Raw genomic sequence first — 15,868 nt, forward strand, 5'->3', positions numbered from 1 at the left:
TCTCTCTGCTTTCCCCAGAGCAAGAAGCACGCCAACAAGGTGAGGCGGTACCTGTCCATCCACGGTGGAGAGGAGCTTGCCCACGGGAAGAAGATGAGGCTGGATGCGAAGCAGGTGAGAGGAGAGCGTAGAGCCCTTCAGGCCTAAATACCGCCGAGCGGGACCTGCGGGGCTAAAGGCTGTTGTACGGCCTGGGCGTCTTTATGAATAAATGAAGAAAACACTCTCGGAAGGGGCATTGTGAGAACTGCAGAGCTCGGTGGCAGGTGTGTTGCCAGGCCTTGTCTCAGCGAGCACAGTTCCTGCTGCCCTGCCCGTTTATACAGCCTCTGTGAGTTTGTCTTCTCCATTTAAACAGACGCACGTTGCCTTTTATCGATAGTCTTGCTTGAAAGGACAGAGAAAAGTGAGTAAGAGCAACAACTTGTCAGGACTATTGTTGCATAACCTTTACTGTCACAGAGAGCACGTTGGGTTGACCGTCAACTGGAATTCTTTCCAGAGCAATCATTTTTTTACTTATTTAGGTTTCCTTGGCCAGTAGCTGGAGCCTGTTGGTCAGTAAAGGCGCCACGTTCCACTCGGCCATCTGTCTGCCCCGTGACTCACTTGGGAAATGGATTCTACTTTTATGATTGCTTCAGTTTTAATCCCTAACTCTCCAACATTTGTGGCGGGGGGGTGGGGGGATAAAGGCAGATGCCTTTGCACATAGTGTTAGGCTTAGAAATGACTGCTGCTGCCTCCTCTGCTGGCATCATGTTGCAGATGACCCAGCTGATACCGATGTTTGTGTTGCTCAGTTCACACCTCGGAGAGTAAAAGGCTGCCTGTTCCAATTCTGGCAGCCACACACTTAACCTCGTCCTTAACCCATACAGGCCAGGGCTGCTCCTCTGCCTGGAGTGGTTCACTAACAGGTTTAAAAAAGTAATCTGGTGCAAGAACATTCTCCAGTGAGGGAGAGAATGATGCTGCATCATGGAAGTCCTCAGTCACGCTTCTTCAACTTAACACCTGAATGTCTCTGATTACCTTGTTGTCTTAGACCCCCAAACTTTAGTGTTTCTTCTCGTAACAAGAAGGTTGGACGAGGTGAGCTCCAGAGGTCCCTCCCAACCTCAGCCACTCTGCAACTCTGTGTGCACAGGACAGCAAGCAGGAAGGCGGCAGTGGGGAAGACAGGAACAAGTGTTGTCCTATCTGCAACATGACCTTTTCCTCTCCGGCCGTGGCAACATCTCACTACTTGGGCAAGACTCATGCCAAGAACATGAAGCAGCAGTCCCCCAAAGTGGAAGGTATGACTGTCTGCAGCGCCTTCGTGTTGTACCGAGGGGCTGTTCAAGCAATAAAAAAGTTGAGAGGTTCATTGGACTGTAAGTGTAAGCTCTTGTGAGGATGTGTGTGCTCTTTATTGTGAAACAGAGCAAGGCAGCGGTGCACCTCCAGAGACATGGCCCCTCTCAGCAGTCATCTTGGTGGGCTGGCGTTGGCAAAAAGTTGTGTGGTTTTTTGTTTTGCTTTGTTCGGGAGAAATGCAGCTTGCAGCAGTGTTGTACCTATCTCTGTGTGCAGGGACCAGGAGAGAGCTGCTCTTCAGGAAGTGTGATGTTAAGCTGTAGAAATGCCTGTCACAGGATACAATGCTTGCTAAATGCTTACAGGGACTGAAGTGAGTGGTGAAACTCCGATACAGCAAATTTGTCAGGGCTGCTCAGCTAGAAAAATGTAGCCTCTGAGGTTCAGGGACTTGTGAGCTACAGATAGCTGGGGACTGGGACAGTATAGCTGGGAAGCATTGGTATGTGCTTGTCCTGACCTTGTGCTTTTCCCATGTCCTTTTTTCATGACGGGACACAGTCCAGGCAGACCTCAGGTCTGACCCGGTGTAGCTGCCTGTGAGTCGTGTCCCTTTGCTAGCAGATGGAAAAGCCCAGTGGGTGGGGAGGGAGACCCCCTGTCTGGGATGGGTAGGAGCTGCCGAGAGCCTGGGGTGCTGTAGCTGGTCAGGACAGAGGGAAAATGCAGCCTTTGAGTGCAGATGAGGATGGCAGCTTGTGCTAGCTCCGAGTTGGGATCTTCTGGGCAGAAACCGTCTGTCCCAGGGTGTCTTCATGGCTTTCCTAGGTTGTGTGCATGCAGCGAAGCCACCTCTGGAGTCAGGGTGGCCCATGGGATGTTTTTGTCCTTTGAAGCCCTTGGTTTTGGGTATGAAGAACCTTCAGGAAAGGGTGGATGTACACATGAGCAGTCTGGTGCGTACCTTCTGTATCAGCGTGAGAGAAGCTCTCTGGTCCTTAGATGGTTCCTCACTCTGGTCTTTGGTACTCTGTAATGAGAAGGTGCAGGTTTCTCCATCAGTCGGGAGAGCCGCTTCTCTCTGTGGATTCACTGCATCGGACCTAGTCCCATTCATGCTATTTTTCAGGCAAGACTCCTCATGGCTTTGGTTCAGGATCAAGTCCCGCAACTGCTTGGTGTTTCCAGAAATCCACTTGCCTTTGCTGCACAGGGGCTTGTACCCGTGTTCTAGCTGGGTGATGATAATAGTAGGTGGAAGCTCATTCGTGTCCAGTGTTTTTTGAATACAGCCATGCTTATGTTAACAAGAAATAGGCAAATCTGTTGGGTTTTTTCTAACCCTGAGAGTTTTTCTGGCCTGCTCTAACTTGTCTTACCACACTCCTTTCAATTCTGCAGTCTTAAGGGAAGAAGTAGGAGAAACGTTGATTTATCTAGATGTCTTACATTCTCTGTCTAGGTTTGGGTTTTAGGTGTAGTGAGTTATTTTTTTTAATGTGGCTTTTGGGGAAATAAAGTGGCAGTTTTTTAGCTCTGAGTTCTGTGACTGACCAAGAGTTTGGATTTACCCTGCAGAAGTGGTGCCGACACAGAAACATCCTGCTACCCTCCCCACCTCTACCGTGTCTTCTAACGAAGAGAACAAGGACATTACTGACCCTGACAAGTTCTGTAGCCTCTGCCATGCCACTTTCAACAACCCCCTTATGGCAAAACAGCATTATGTAGGCAAGAAGCACAGAAAGCAAGAGACCAAACACAAGCTGATGGCACACTATGGCCGAACCCCTGATGCGCCGGCATCGTCCTTCATGGGTGAGTTCTCGGCAGGCAGGCTAATAAATAGCTGAAGAGCAGGGTGGGAGAGCGACAGTATGTGCCTGACAGGTCTTTGGACGAGAGAGTCTGTGCGGAGGGAGCAGGGGAGAATTGCTCGTGATGAGGATCTTGATTACAGCCCATAAGATTGATTTGGTTTATGTTGTAACACCCTGGCAGTAAGAGAGGTTTTAGACTGTAGCTACTGATTACAAGCTTTGGGTTGTGTTTTGCAATGTTGTTTAATCAGGGACATGTCCTTTTTATTCTGTGTGTGGATAATCCAGGGATTTTGGCCAGTACTGTTTCTAGCTAGGTGATTGCATCCAAAATGGAAAGATAAAAGTGGCATTTGATGCTTAAGAAACATCTTCGGAGGGGACTAGCCAAAGATGGAAGAAATAGGTTTAACTGCACCTGCTGCTTCAAAGCACATGAAAGCCAGAGAGATTTCTCCCTGAATGCCTTTCTGCCTCTGTGTGGGCTCTTCCATCTGATGAACTAATGCAACTCTCTCTGGAGCAAGCAGGAAAAAAAATCCAAAACTATTAAGGAGGAACTTTAGGCAGACAGTTAAAACTCATTTGGCTTATAATCTGCTGCTTATGAGCACTTCTATGTGAGGAAAGCCCTTGGAGTCCAGTGAAAGCATTAGGAGTTCCTCCCAGCAGCCTTCTGTTGGACCAGGAAGTCAAGTACCTCCTGGATGCCTGAGGTAAATAATCGGCAGACAGATCACCTTAAAATCTTCTTGAAGGCCTTCTTTCTCTGCCAGAAAAACCCACACAAGCAGAAGATTAATTATTCTAATTCTTTGCAGGCCACCTTTAGATACCGGTAGCACTTACGAGAAATGAGGCTCAATTATCCAAGTAATATTCTCTCCCACATTGCATAGTCATGTGGGAGATGGAAAAGGTGCTTGCTATCTAGCGTTACCCATCTGCTTTTTACCTAATTAGTGGGGTCTGATGAATGGTTCCACTTTAGTGTGACTCAGGCACTGACAGTGGCAGGAGCCCCAGCCCGGGCAGGCTGGGTAGGTGGGCAGGGCCCTTGCCTGTGTGATTGATGTCTCCTGTGAAGTGCCAGCAGAACCGTAGTACCTACGGACGCGTCTCCGTGGCACTTAAGCCGTTCAGGCGAGGTTTCGGAGCCTGGGCTGTAATTGGGGGCTGCTTGGAGGTGATGGGCTGCAGTCAGCAAGATGTTTTCTCCTGCTGTCATTGCCCATCTCTGTGTGCTGACAGCCGTGCCTGTCCCTAAACTTCTCTCTGCTGGGATCTGGCTAGTAGCAGGTACGGATCTGTTCTTTGCAGTGCAACACTGAGGTGTTTGTCTGCTTAAAGTTCCTCTAGGAACCACCAGTTTGGGGTGCAGGAGTGCAGTTTAGACAACTTTGTCCACACACCTGTTTGACGGATTTGCAACAGGGAGATCTTGACTTCGATTTTGCAGGGAGGCAGACCTGAGGGCTGTAGTGGCTCCTCTGGCCTTTCCTACCCAGATCCGGCTCTGTTTTGAGAGCTGAATGTCCCACCTGAGTCTAAAATCTCTCTGAGGTGCAGCAGCCAGGTGGGGAAATGTCTGCCACATCATGTGTTGTGCTTCTCACTCACTGATTATGCTGCTCTGCACCCCTGGGGTGAGTCTCCTCTTTCACCTTAAGGAAATGTTTTCTTTGTGAGACTCCCAGGCAGAGCCCTTCCCCAGCAAGCCAAAATTCAGGAGCGCTTCATGTCTTGAGGACAACTGCCAGGATTTTCCCCTGTTAGAGACTCCTGTGCTGAGCTCTGCTGCCATGCTTGCCTGTTTGGTATCTGTGACCTCCCGAACTTTCATTCTAGCTGGAGTTGTCATGTTACACAAAACCATTGGTCTGTCTAGTACAACTATTGTTGGAAACTTTTTTTTTGGCAGCTAACTGTTACACTGACTGTGACCAAACTGCTTCAGGATACAGCTTAATATTCTCAGTTGGCACCTCAGCAAGGCTTAGCAGAATGCTGCATTGTGGAACTGGACATTGCGTGTAATCTCCTCTGACTGCTTTTTTTCATTGAAACACTGCAAGCTTACAAATTAAGTATCTCCCTCGTTTTCTGTTATGAGACTGCTGTGGTTTAACCCCAGCCGCCAGCTAAGTACCACGCAGGCTCTCACTCACTCCTCCTCCTGGCCCTGGTGGGATGGGGAGGAGAATCGGAAAACAAGTAAAACCCGTGGGTTGAGATAAGAACAGTTTAATAATTGAACTAAAATAAAATATAGTAATAATAGTAATGAAAAGGGAGATAACAAAAAGAAAGAAGTAAAACCCAAGAAAAGACAAGTGATGCACAATACAATTGCTCACCACCAGCTGACCGATGCCCAGCCTGTCTCTGAGCAGCGATCGGCCCCTCCTGACCACCTCCCCCATTTCTATACTGGCCATGCTGCTCTATGATATGGAATATCCCTTTGGCTGGTTGGGGTCAGCTGTCCTGGCTGTGCTCCCTCCCAGCTTCTTGTGCCCCTCCTCACTGGCAGAGCACGGGAAACTGAAAAGTCCGTGACTTAGGGGAAGCACTACTTAGCAACAGCTAAAGCATCCATGTGTTGTCAACATTATTCTCATACTAAATCCAAAACAGCATTGTATCAGCTACTAGGAAGGAAATTAATTCTATCCCAGCCGAAACCAGGATAATATCCACCCCTTACTCTGTACCATTTACATCATGGCCAGGTCCCACACTTTCCCATACATCCCAGTTAACCACTATCACCTTTCCTGTCTTCTGATACATACACACAGGTATCGTTCCCTTAGTCTGTGGGCCATCCCTGTAACATGTTCATTTAGTTCATGGCTTTGGGCTCCATCTGTCATAACAGTCTTTCAGGGCAGGAAGGAGGGTGTGTGCTGTTGGATTCTTGCATGCTGAAGCCAGCACTGATTCCATCACCGCTGCGCTTGTGCGGTTTCATCAAAGTTTATTCTTCATTAATCTGAGTGATTTTTACTGTAATATCCTTGATATGGCATATAGCCACCATAGAAGTGATGACATACAGCAATTAATATCATACATTTTAATTCATTGGCTATTCTTACCCAAAATCAAATCCCCTTGAGGTACACATCAGACTTCCCCATCCTCTCACATTACCCAGCAAGTGCACCCAGCTTTTGAGAAAAAGCAATCCCACAGATGGGTCTGCCTTTGCCTGAGGCGTGAGGCAGGAACAACCCAGACTGTTTTCCCTAGCATGCCCTTTATGTGCACTACAGGGACTTTATCCCCTTCTACAGTATGAAAAAGTTTTGATTGGGCAGGGTCAGCCTGACTGGCAAATCCTCTAGTGTTGACTAACCAGGTGGCTTTTGCTAAATGTGTATCGCAATGTTTGAAGGTCCCACCACCCATTGCTCTCAACGTAGTCTTTAATAATCCATTGCATCATTTGATTTTCCCGGAGGCTGATGCATGATAGGGGATGTGATATACCCACTCAATGCCATGCTCTTTGGCCCAGGTGTCTATGAGGTTGTTTCAGAAATGAGTCCCATTGTCTGACTCAATTCTTTCTGGAGTGCCATGCCACCATAAGACTTGGTTTTCAAGGCCCAGGATTGTGTTCCGGGCGGTAGCATGGGGCATGGGATATGTTTCCAGCCATCCGGTAGTTACTTCCACCATTGTGAGCACATGGCGCTGGCCTTGGCAGGTTTGTGGGAGTGTGATGTAGTCAATCTGCCAGGCCTCCCCATATTTACATTTCAGCCATCGTCCTCCATACCAAAACAGCTTTAACCACCTGGCTTGCTTAATTGCAGCGCTTGTTTCACATTCATGGATAACCTGTGCGATAGCATCCATGGTCTAGTCCACCCCTTGATCACAAGCCCATCTACAAGTTGCATCTCTTCCTTGATGGCCTGAGGTGTCATGGGCCCACCAAGCTAGAAATAATTCACTCTTATGTTGCCAGTCCAGAGCCACTTCAATCTTAGCAGCCTGATCCACCTGTTCATTGTTTTGATGTTCTTCAGTGGCCTGACTCTTGGGTACGTGAGCATCTATGTGACATACCTTCACAACCAGGTTCTCCACCCGGGCAGCAGTATCTTGCCACAATGTGACCCAGATGGCTTTACCTCTGTGTTGCCAGTTGCTCTGCTTCCATCCATGCCCCAGAGGGCATTTGCCACCATCCATGAGCCAGTATAGAGAACAGAATTGAATACAGCTGAATTTTTCTCATTCAGCAATGTCTAAAGCCAGCCGGATGGCTTTCCCCTCTGCAAACTGACTCAATTCACCTTCTCCTGCAGCAGTTTCTGCGACTTGTTGCAGGGGACTCCATACGGCCACCTTCCATCTCTGATGCTTTCCTGCAATGCAACAGGGCCCATCAGTAAACAGGGCATATTGCTTCTCATTTTCTGGTAATTTATTGTACAGTGGGGCCTCTTCAACACGCATCACCTCCTCCTCTGGTGACATTCCAAAATCTTTGCCTTCTAGCCAGTCCATGATCACTTCCAAGATTCCTAGGTGACTAGGGTTTCCTATTCAAGGTATTCCCTGACTCCAAAACGTGAGGGGTTGACCTCAAGTCTCCCCGGGTGCTTTCTGCCAGAGGCTCCAGGTAGGGCCGTTCTCCCCAGCTGCAATGTACAGCACATTTTTTACATCTCGCCCTGCCCAGACTGGCCCAAAGGCTACTGCATGAACTATCTCCTGTTTAATTTGTTCAAAGGCTTGTCATTGCTCAGGGCCCCATTTGAAATCATTCTTCTTCTGGGTGACTTGATAGAGAGGGCTTATAATGAGACTGTAATTTGGAATGTGCATTCTCCAAAAACCCACAATGCCTAAGAAAGCTTGTGTTTTCTTTTTACTAGTTGGTGGAGACATAGCTGTTATTTTGTTGATCACCTCCATTGGGATCTCATGATGTCCATCTTGCTATTTTATTCCTAAAACCTGGATCTCCTCTGCAGGTCCCTTGACCTTACTTTGGTTTATGGCAAAACCGGCTTTCAGAAGGATTTGGACTATTTTCTTCCCTTTCTCAAAAATTTCTTCTGCTCTGTTGGCTCATATGATGATACTGTCAATGTATTGTGGGTGCTCTGGAGCTTCACCCTGTTGCAGTGCAGTCTGGATCAGTCCACGGCAAACGGTGGGGCTGTGTTTCCACCCCTGGGACAGTCAATTCCAGGGGTACTAGACACCCCTCCAAGTGAAAGCGAACTGTGGCCTGCACTTTGCTGCCAAAGGGATTGAGAAAAACACATTAGCGATATCAATTGTAGCGTGCAACTTGGCTGCCTTTGACTCCAGTTCATATTGAAGTTCTAGCATGCCCGGCACGGCAGCACTCAGCAGTGGCGTGACTTTATTCAAGCCACAATAGTCTACTGTTAGTCTCCGTTCTCCATTAGACTTTTGCACTGGCCATTTCGGGCTGTTAAAGGGTGAGCGAGCCTTGCTGATCACCCCTTGGCTCTCCAGCCGACAAATCAGTTCATGGATGGGAGTCTCGGTTGGTGCCATATAGCTGCCGGCGCACCGTTGTGGTAGCAATCAGAACCTGTTGTTCTTCAGCCCTCAGCAACCCCACAACAGAAGGGTCCTACGAGAGACCAGGGAAGGTAGACAGCTGCTTAATTTCCTCCGTCTCCAAGGCAGCTATACTGAAAGCCTACCGGTACCCTCTTGGGTTCTTGAAATACCCTCTCCTGAGGTAGTCTATGCCAAGGATGGATGGAGCCTCTGGGCCAGCCACAATGGGGTGTTTTTGCCAGTCAGGCTTACTTTGCCCTCCAATACAGTTAGCTGTTGGGATCCCCCTGTCACCCCAGAGATACAGATGGGTTCTGCCCTTTTATAGCTTGATGGCATTAGGGTACACTATGCACCGGTGTCTACTAGAGCCTCATACTCCTGTGGGTCTGACACCAGATCCACACAGTCCAGCAAACCCGGTTGTCCCCCTCTTCCACCTGGCTGGAGGCAGGGCCCCTCTAGTCCTGGTTGTGAAATTCTCCACTCATTCCTTGTAAAAATGGATTAGCATTCCTGTCCATAGGATCAGGAGTAAGATCAGCCCTTCCAGTCTGTCTGGGGAACTGCCCACTGGAGACTGGAGTAGCAATTTTCTTGGAAGAACCCCCTTTTGTGACTGTTTTTCTTTGCAATTCACATACCCCTGCCTCTAGGGTTGAGGTAGATTTTCCATCCCACTTCCTCATGTCCTCTCTGTGGTCCTGCAGGTAAAACCACAGGTACACTGTGGTGTGTACCTTCTGTATCCTGTCTCTTGAGCAGAAGAACGCTTACTGTTAATAGCTGAGACACTGGTCTGTAGAGGTGGGGTGTAGGATCTATCCTCTTTGAGTTCCTGGACCAGTTTCTCCACAGCCAAGACGAGGGAGGAAGATAAACTTTTTTCATATTGCCAGAGCTGGTGAGCCACTTCATCCACCATTGGTGCCTCTTTGTCTCTCCAGGCCATTACTGCCAATGAGTTGGCATACGATGATGGTGCGCTCCGTACAAATTTCCACCACGTGGGTTGTGTGCATTGGACTTTGTCTGGATCTGTGGATGACTGCCTGTTGTTTGGGTCATAATAAATCATATCTAGCAAAGCTAATTCCCTCAGGTACTGGATACCTCTCTCCATGATGGTCCACTTGCCTGGATGACGTATAACATCTTTCTTGAAGGGATACCTTTCCTTTATGCTTGACAGGAGTCGCCTGCAGAGGCTGAGTCCCTTTTCCAGTCACCTTGTCAATGCCCCCTTCCCTAGAAAGGGATCCCAGCTGCTTGTCTTCCCTACCCTCTAATGCCAGGCTATTAGCCCTGTTATCCCAGCATCGGAACAGCCAGGTGATAGTGTGCTCACCTGGATGATGGCTGAAATCTTTTTGCATATCCCACAGCTCACTCAGGGATAGGGATTGGGTGGCTACTTCTTGTTCTGCCTCTTCCTCCTGTTCTTGTGATAGCCCTGCTTCGTCCTCCTTTATTAAACGAGCTGACTTTCATGTCCATTTCTTCTTGGGTATAGGGGCGACTGATACCAGCACGGGTTGGTTCTCTGGTTGAGCTGCATCACCCATCACCGGGGTCTGACATCCACCGTACCTGTTGCAGGGGTTGGAATATCCGCAGGTAGTTTCTTAACCCTGAACAAGACCTGAACCACATTCGGGAGCATACTGGTTCCTAGCAGTAGGAGCATGCTGGTTTCAACATCCCAATGATATTAAAAATTTTCAAAATTCTCAAATGCTATTGTAATTAGCCTGGTGGGGAAGGGGAAGATATGGAAAGATGTCTCCTTCATAGCTTGGCTCTCTGAGGAGGAAAGGTAAAAGCTGTAAATATTAATAGTTTCCAATAGATGGCTCCCAAAGTACGGAGGTGACGGCAATGCTGAGTACAAATACCAGATTAGTTACACAACCAGCAATTCTATCATGTCATAAGCCAGTGTTACAACATACAACAACATGATAACTCTAGCCCAGTTCCCACAGGTGGTAAACAGCACAACAGGGAACATGTACTGCAAGTAAGGCGACTTTAAGAACAAGCACACCAACTTTGAGAGCAAATAAATCAACATTGTGACCAGCAGCTATTGAACTAATATAATGAATGCTTAGAACAAATTTGTTCTAACGTGTTCCAGTCAGATTTGTCGTTATCTCAACCCACTGGGCCTCACACTGGGTGCCAAAAAGGACTGCCGTGGTTTAACCCCAGCCGCCAACTAAGCATTAAGCAGCCGCTTGCTCCCTCCCTCCCTCTGGCCCTGGTGGGATGGGGAGGAGAATCGGAAAACAAGTGAAAACCGTGGGTTGAGATAAGAACAGTTTAATAATTGAACTAAAATAAAGTATTAGAATACTAATAATAATTGTAATGAAAAGGGAGATAACAAAAAGAAAGAAGTAAAACCCAAGAAAAGACAAGTGATGCACAATACAATTGCTCACCACTTGCTGACTGATGCCCAGCCCGTCCGTGAGCAGCGATCGGCCCCTCCTGACCAACTCCCCCCAGTTTCTATACTGGCCATGCCGCTCTATGATATGGAATATCCCTTTGGCTGGTTGGGGTCAGCTGTCCTGGCTGTGCTCCCTCCCAGCTTCTTGTGCCCCTCCTCACTGGCAGAGCACGGGAAACTGAAAAGTCCGTGACTTAGGGGAAGCACTACTTAGCAACAGCTAAAGCATCCATGTGTTATCAACATTATTCTCGTACTAAATCCAAAACACAGCACTGTACCAGCTACTAGGAAGAAAATTAACTTCTATCCCAGCCGAAACCAGGACAGAGATGTACAGATCAGGAGAAATAGGAATTTGGGAGAGAAATGGAGTTGCAAAGGCAGTATAGCATCAGGTTTGGTGTCCTAATGCTGAGATTTTTACTATGTCTGATACTGTGAACTGTTTATAAGAAATGTGTCTTTGCTTTCATAGATAAACCCATATTCTGACCAGGAAAGCTTTTCTGGCTTAGTGACTCGCTCGCAGTGACTGGCTGATACATGGTGAGGTAGTGGGATTCTACAACTTCCCCGCCTGGTCAGGCTATTGACTTGCTATTTTTCTTTGTTTAGCAGTTGTTTAACCCACCAAGTGATTGATTATCTCACTTGTTTCTAACTCAGGCACCATGTTGTTGGCTAGCTGTGTGTGCTAACATTGATGTCTGTTTCAGCTGGGAAGGGATACCCCTGCAGCACATGTAACATAGTACTGAACTCCATAGAGCAGTACCAAGCTCACATCAGTGGCTTCAAACACAAGAATCAGTAAGTAATGTTCTTGTCTAAGTGTGTTCCCAGCCTCGCTGTTCAAATTGATGGCTTAAATAGAACTTAAAATGCAGTTTTGAATGCATTTTTCCAGCTGACTTGCAAGCAGGACAACAGGGTTTGTGCAAGCTTACTCTCTTTGACCTGAAGCCGGTTCACTTCGGCAGCTCCCTCTGCAGACAGCTCTGGGATGCTCCTGCTGAAGAAGTGCCCTGCAGTTGCTTTCGGTTCTTGATATTTCAGCTCAGTGTGGACCTTTGCAGTGAGTGTGTCCAGCCTGACACCCATTAAACACTGTTTCTCCAACAATTGAGGTTTTAATGTAATTAAAGACTGGCTCACTGGAGATCTGCTTGCCATTCTAATCTCTCTTGGGGTTGCTTGTCTAAAAATTTGGCGTGTAGTCAGCACACTCCATAAACCTAGACTATATTCCTGAACTCGCTCTCACAGCTGGCGAGTTAAATAATGGCATCCCCTGCATATATTATTAATCCGAAAAAATTAGGCTGCCAGGTGATTAATACCAAAAATACTTGTTCTGGACACTGTCAAAGTTCAGATCTGTAATTTCAAAGCCTGTGCTAAAAGAGGCTCAGTAATGAGTCTGAGTTGGTTAGAGAGCTTCTGAGAAGGAAACCCTACCTGAAGTGAGAACAGACTTCTAGCCAAATTTCCGAGAGAGGACAGGAGGAAAACTGGGATCTCTTGTTGCCTATCTGTGGAATAACAGCCCCATGATCCCTTAGCTCTCTGGAGGACTTGATTGGAAGACACATGCTCCATCCGTCATCCCAGGAAAGTTTTGGCTCTTGAACAGCACAACTGGATCAGTGAATAGCAAGTATCCCGTTCTAGATAGATAACACTGAGGATGTTCCCAACACACAGGCATAAATGTTCCCTTTAAGGACATGGATGTTGTCCAAGTTTTTGCAGCCACACAACTCTCTTTCAGAAAGCTGCTTGTGGATTCAGCCATTCAGTCCTGTTCCAGGCCAGTTTCTGCAGTCTGAAGAGAGGAAGGATACTTGCTTTGTAATGGAAGCTCTTTAACAGTCCTTGAGCTTTGCAATAGCTAATTCTGCCACGCTAAAGGTGTCTGTTTACAGGCACGGAGGGCATGGATGCACTTGGAAGCTTTTCTGGCAAGTTGTTGACTTGGCTACAGTAGGTTGTTGCTCCACTGACAGCCATGCCTGCTGAGCAGTGATTGCAGCTGGCAGATTTCAGAGCACTTCTGACATTGTCTCCTTTTTTTCCTTCTCTTCCTCTTGCTGCCTTCGATGTCCAGGATGCCAGGAGCAGTGCCGGTTGTCGGACCGTTCCCGCCACAGCAGTATGTCCGGGAAGAGTCAACTGCCCCAGGAGGCTACAGTTATTTCAGCCAAGACTTCTAGAGCAAGTTGCAGCACTGTTCTTGGAGTTGTTGGTGGCCCAAGAACGCACATCCTTTGCCAGCCCACAATGGTTTCATTATCCCTCTGGATAAGCAAAGCCCTACCCTCCTGTATGCACCCGTTGAGCAGAACGGGGACTGAATCTGTCAGAAAAAGGATCCAGCTGGAAGAGACTTGCTAGACAGCAAATACTTCACTCCCTTAGAGTAGTTTTCATTGTGTAATTGCTTCCTGTGAAGGTGGGTGTGGTGTGAGAGGAGGTGTGTCTCTGGTACAAGGAGGGTTTGGCACCAGGCTGGTAGCGGTCACCTCCTCCCTCACCAGAGCAAATAATGGATTCCTGCACCTGGAGGGCCAGCATCCCACGCTCCGAGGTGGCTTTTGCTGGAGGAGAGCTACTAGACCATAGCGAGCAGCGCTCATGCAGCGTGAATGGGACACGGTGCAGGTTGCCTGGCTTTCTACAGGCCTAAAATAGGAAATAACCAGCGTGGCATCTCTTTCCATGCCTCCTCCGGTCAGGTTTGTGTGCAGAATTTCATGAGCCACCGATTACCATCTGAGCCTTTCACAGTACCACAGCCGTTGGTTCTGGAGCTGGGTTGTTTGGGTCTGTCTGACAAGTAGTTACAACTTCTGGTGTGCAAACTGCTGCTGGTGGGAGTGGAGGGCTGTGAGAGGGGTTAGAGCTCCTGGCTCTTCTCAGCCCTCTGCTCTGAGGATTTCCATGTGGAAGGAAGTAACTGTTTAGCCTGGTTTCCTATGGAAACAGGTGTACGTGATCATTCACCGTGTGTGTCTTTACCCCCCGTGACTTAAACCAATCTCAGCCAAACTTGGCAGCGGTGGAGATCTCCAATGCAATCAGCAGTGGAAGGTAGAGCAGGGTGAGTTTATCTCTAATTCTGTTGGAGTCTGCATGGAAGTGCAGCATTTTCCCTACTGCCACCAAAATACTCTGGGGGAGGAGGGTTTTAGGGGAAAAGAGAGGGAATAAATCTAGATGCAGCAGCAAACTGTAGTATAACTTGATCAAATCGTTAGCTGACTAAAAAGCTACAAATCCGTTGGAAACCTGCCTTTGTTAGTCCTTCATTAGACACTACTTGCCCAGCCCCTCTCTTCAAAGTTCTTACACGTTTGTACAATCCTGGAAAAGGGATGTTCTATATTTCAAACCTGGAAATTAAGACTGATGGTCTCTTCATGGTGCTAATGTACTAGATCTGTTAGAAAACGTCCCGGAAGGAAGGGCAGGCATCTGAGACTGCTGTGTGTTTTGGACGAGTTCTTTAGATGTTTTGCCTTAAGCTAAGGCATTGCCTCTTCTCTCCTAGCCCATCACAAGAGCCATGTGCGTTGGGCCGGCCTCATGTTCAGTGCCAGCGCTCCGAGTCAGGCACCCTCCGGCTTTATCCCAGCATCAGTGCCTCTGTGGAGCTGAGTCTTTGCTAGTCCATGGCAAATGTCCTGCTGTTTTTCTTCCACAGGGCAGAAGGACACAGATGTGGCCCCACCGAGGACTTCCCTGGCTGGTGGGGCTCCGTGGGGCTGGCAGGAGCCTGGGTGACGGCCACGGGCACACCATGCTGCCAGGGTGGGCTGAGCCAAGCTGCTGCCTCCTGTTGTGTGGCCCCAGCAGCTGCTGGAGGGCGGTTTGGGGCCCTTGACTCCCAGCGTTGTGTGCCAGGGGAGCAGCTGACGCCTTCGTGGGGCTGAGAGCCGTGCTGTAGAGGCACTTCCAAAATCTGGTGTGTGTGCTGGTCAGGTTAAGCAAAGAAAGAGTGAGGTGGTTGCTAATCTCAGTGCTTGGAGTGAGTGCCTTCCCTTCCCCACTCCAGGCTGTGCATGAGCTTTGTTTTTCTTCACCCTGCAGAGAACCTGCCATCTTCCCTTAGGACAGGCTCCTGCTGGTCTGGGTTTGCCTTCCTAATATTTTCCAGTCTTGCTCCACTGCTGAGGTCTGACCTTAGTCTCCTGCTACAGAGGGAGTCCTTTTAAACCTTGCGAGCTGATCAATGAGCAGAAAATTGCAATGAACTGAAGGAAGCATTGTGCGCCTGATAGCCCTGGATGGCCTCCAACTCTGATCTCTGCTGCTTAGCTCTCGTCCCGCTGTACCAGGGCAGGTGCCCGCTAGATGTGCTGTGCATCGACACGAAGAGGGATCCATTTCCAGCACTGCCCAGTCCGGTGTGTCACTCCTGTCTGTGTACTGACAGTTTTGCCTTCCCCTGTACACAATGTTTATGTATCTGCTGTTTCCCTAAGGTGAAGCTCTCCAAATAGAGTGTTTATTACTACTTTTGGGTGCTGTCTCTCTGCTAGAGCCCTTCCTGGGATTTTGCCATACTTCAAAGCAAAGAACAGGATGCAGACACCTTTGAAATATTTGGGAGGGGCAGGAGGCTGGTGTTCCCATCCATCCTCCTCGAGGCTCTGCTCTTATCCCGTGGCACCCTGAGGTCTAGACGAAGCTGGTAAGTGCCCTCCTCTGTGCTGCTCTGGCAAGT

The 15,868-nt window shown here is 48.4% G+C and overlaps 1 protein-coding gene across 1 annotated transcript; it reads left to right on the forward strand.

Moving 5' to 3' along the window:
- Nucleotides 1–20: 20 nt before the first annotated feature.
- ZNF346 (zinc finger protein 346) lies at nucleotides 21–13,551 on the forward strand. Its single transcript, XM_009701531.1, has 5 exons — nucleotides 21–114; nucleotides 1,151–1,301; nucleotides 2,881–3,120; nucleotides 11,859–11,952; nucleotides 13,250–13,551. The coding sequence occupies exons 1-5, from the start codon at nucleotides 94–96 to the stop codon at nucleotides 13,353–13,355; spliced, it is 612 nt and encodes a 203-aa protein (XP_009699833.1). The 5' UTR covers nucleotides 21–93; the 3' UTR covers nucleotides 13,356–13,551.
- Nucleotides 13,552–15,868: the final 2,317 nt, after the last annotated feature.

This window comes from Cariama cristata, unplaced genomic scaffold, assembly GCF_000690535.1.
Source record: "Cariama cristata isolate BGI_N322 unplaced genomic scaffold, ASM69053v1 scaffold4366, whole genome shotgun sequence".
Taxonomy (NCBI): domain Eukaryota; kingdom Metazoa; phylum Chordata; class Aves; order Cariamiformes; family Cariamidae; genus Cariama; species Cariama cristata.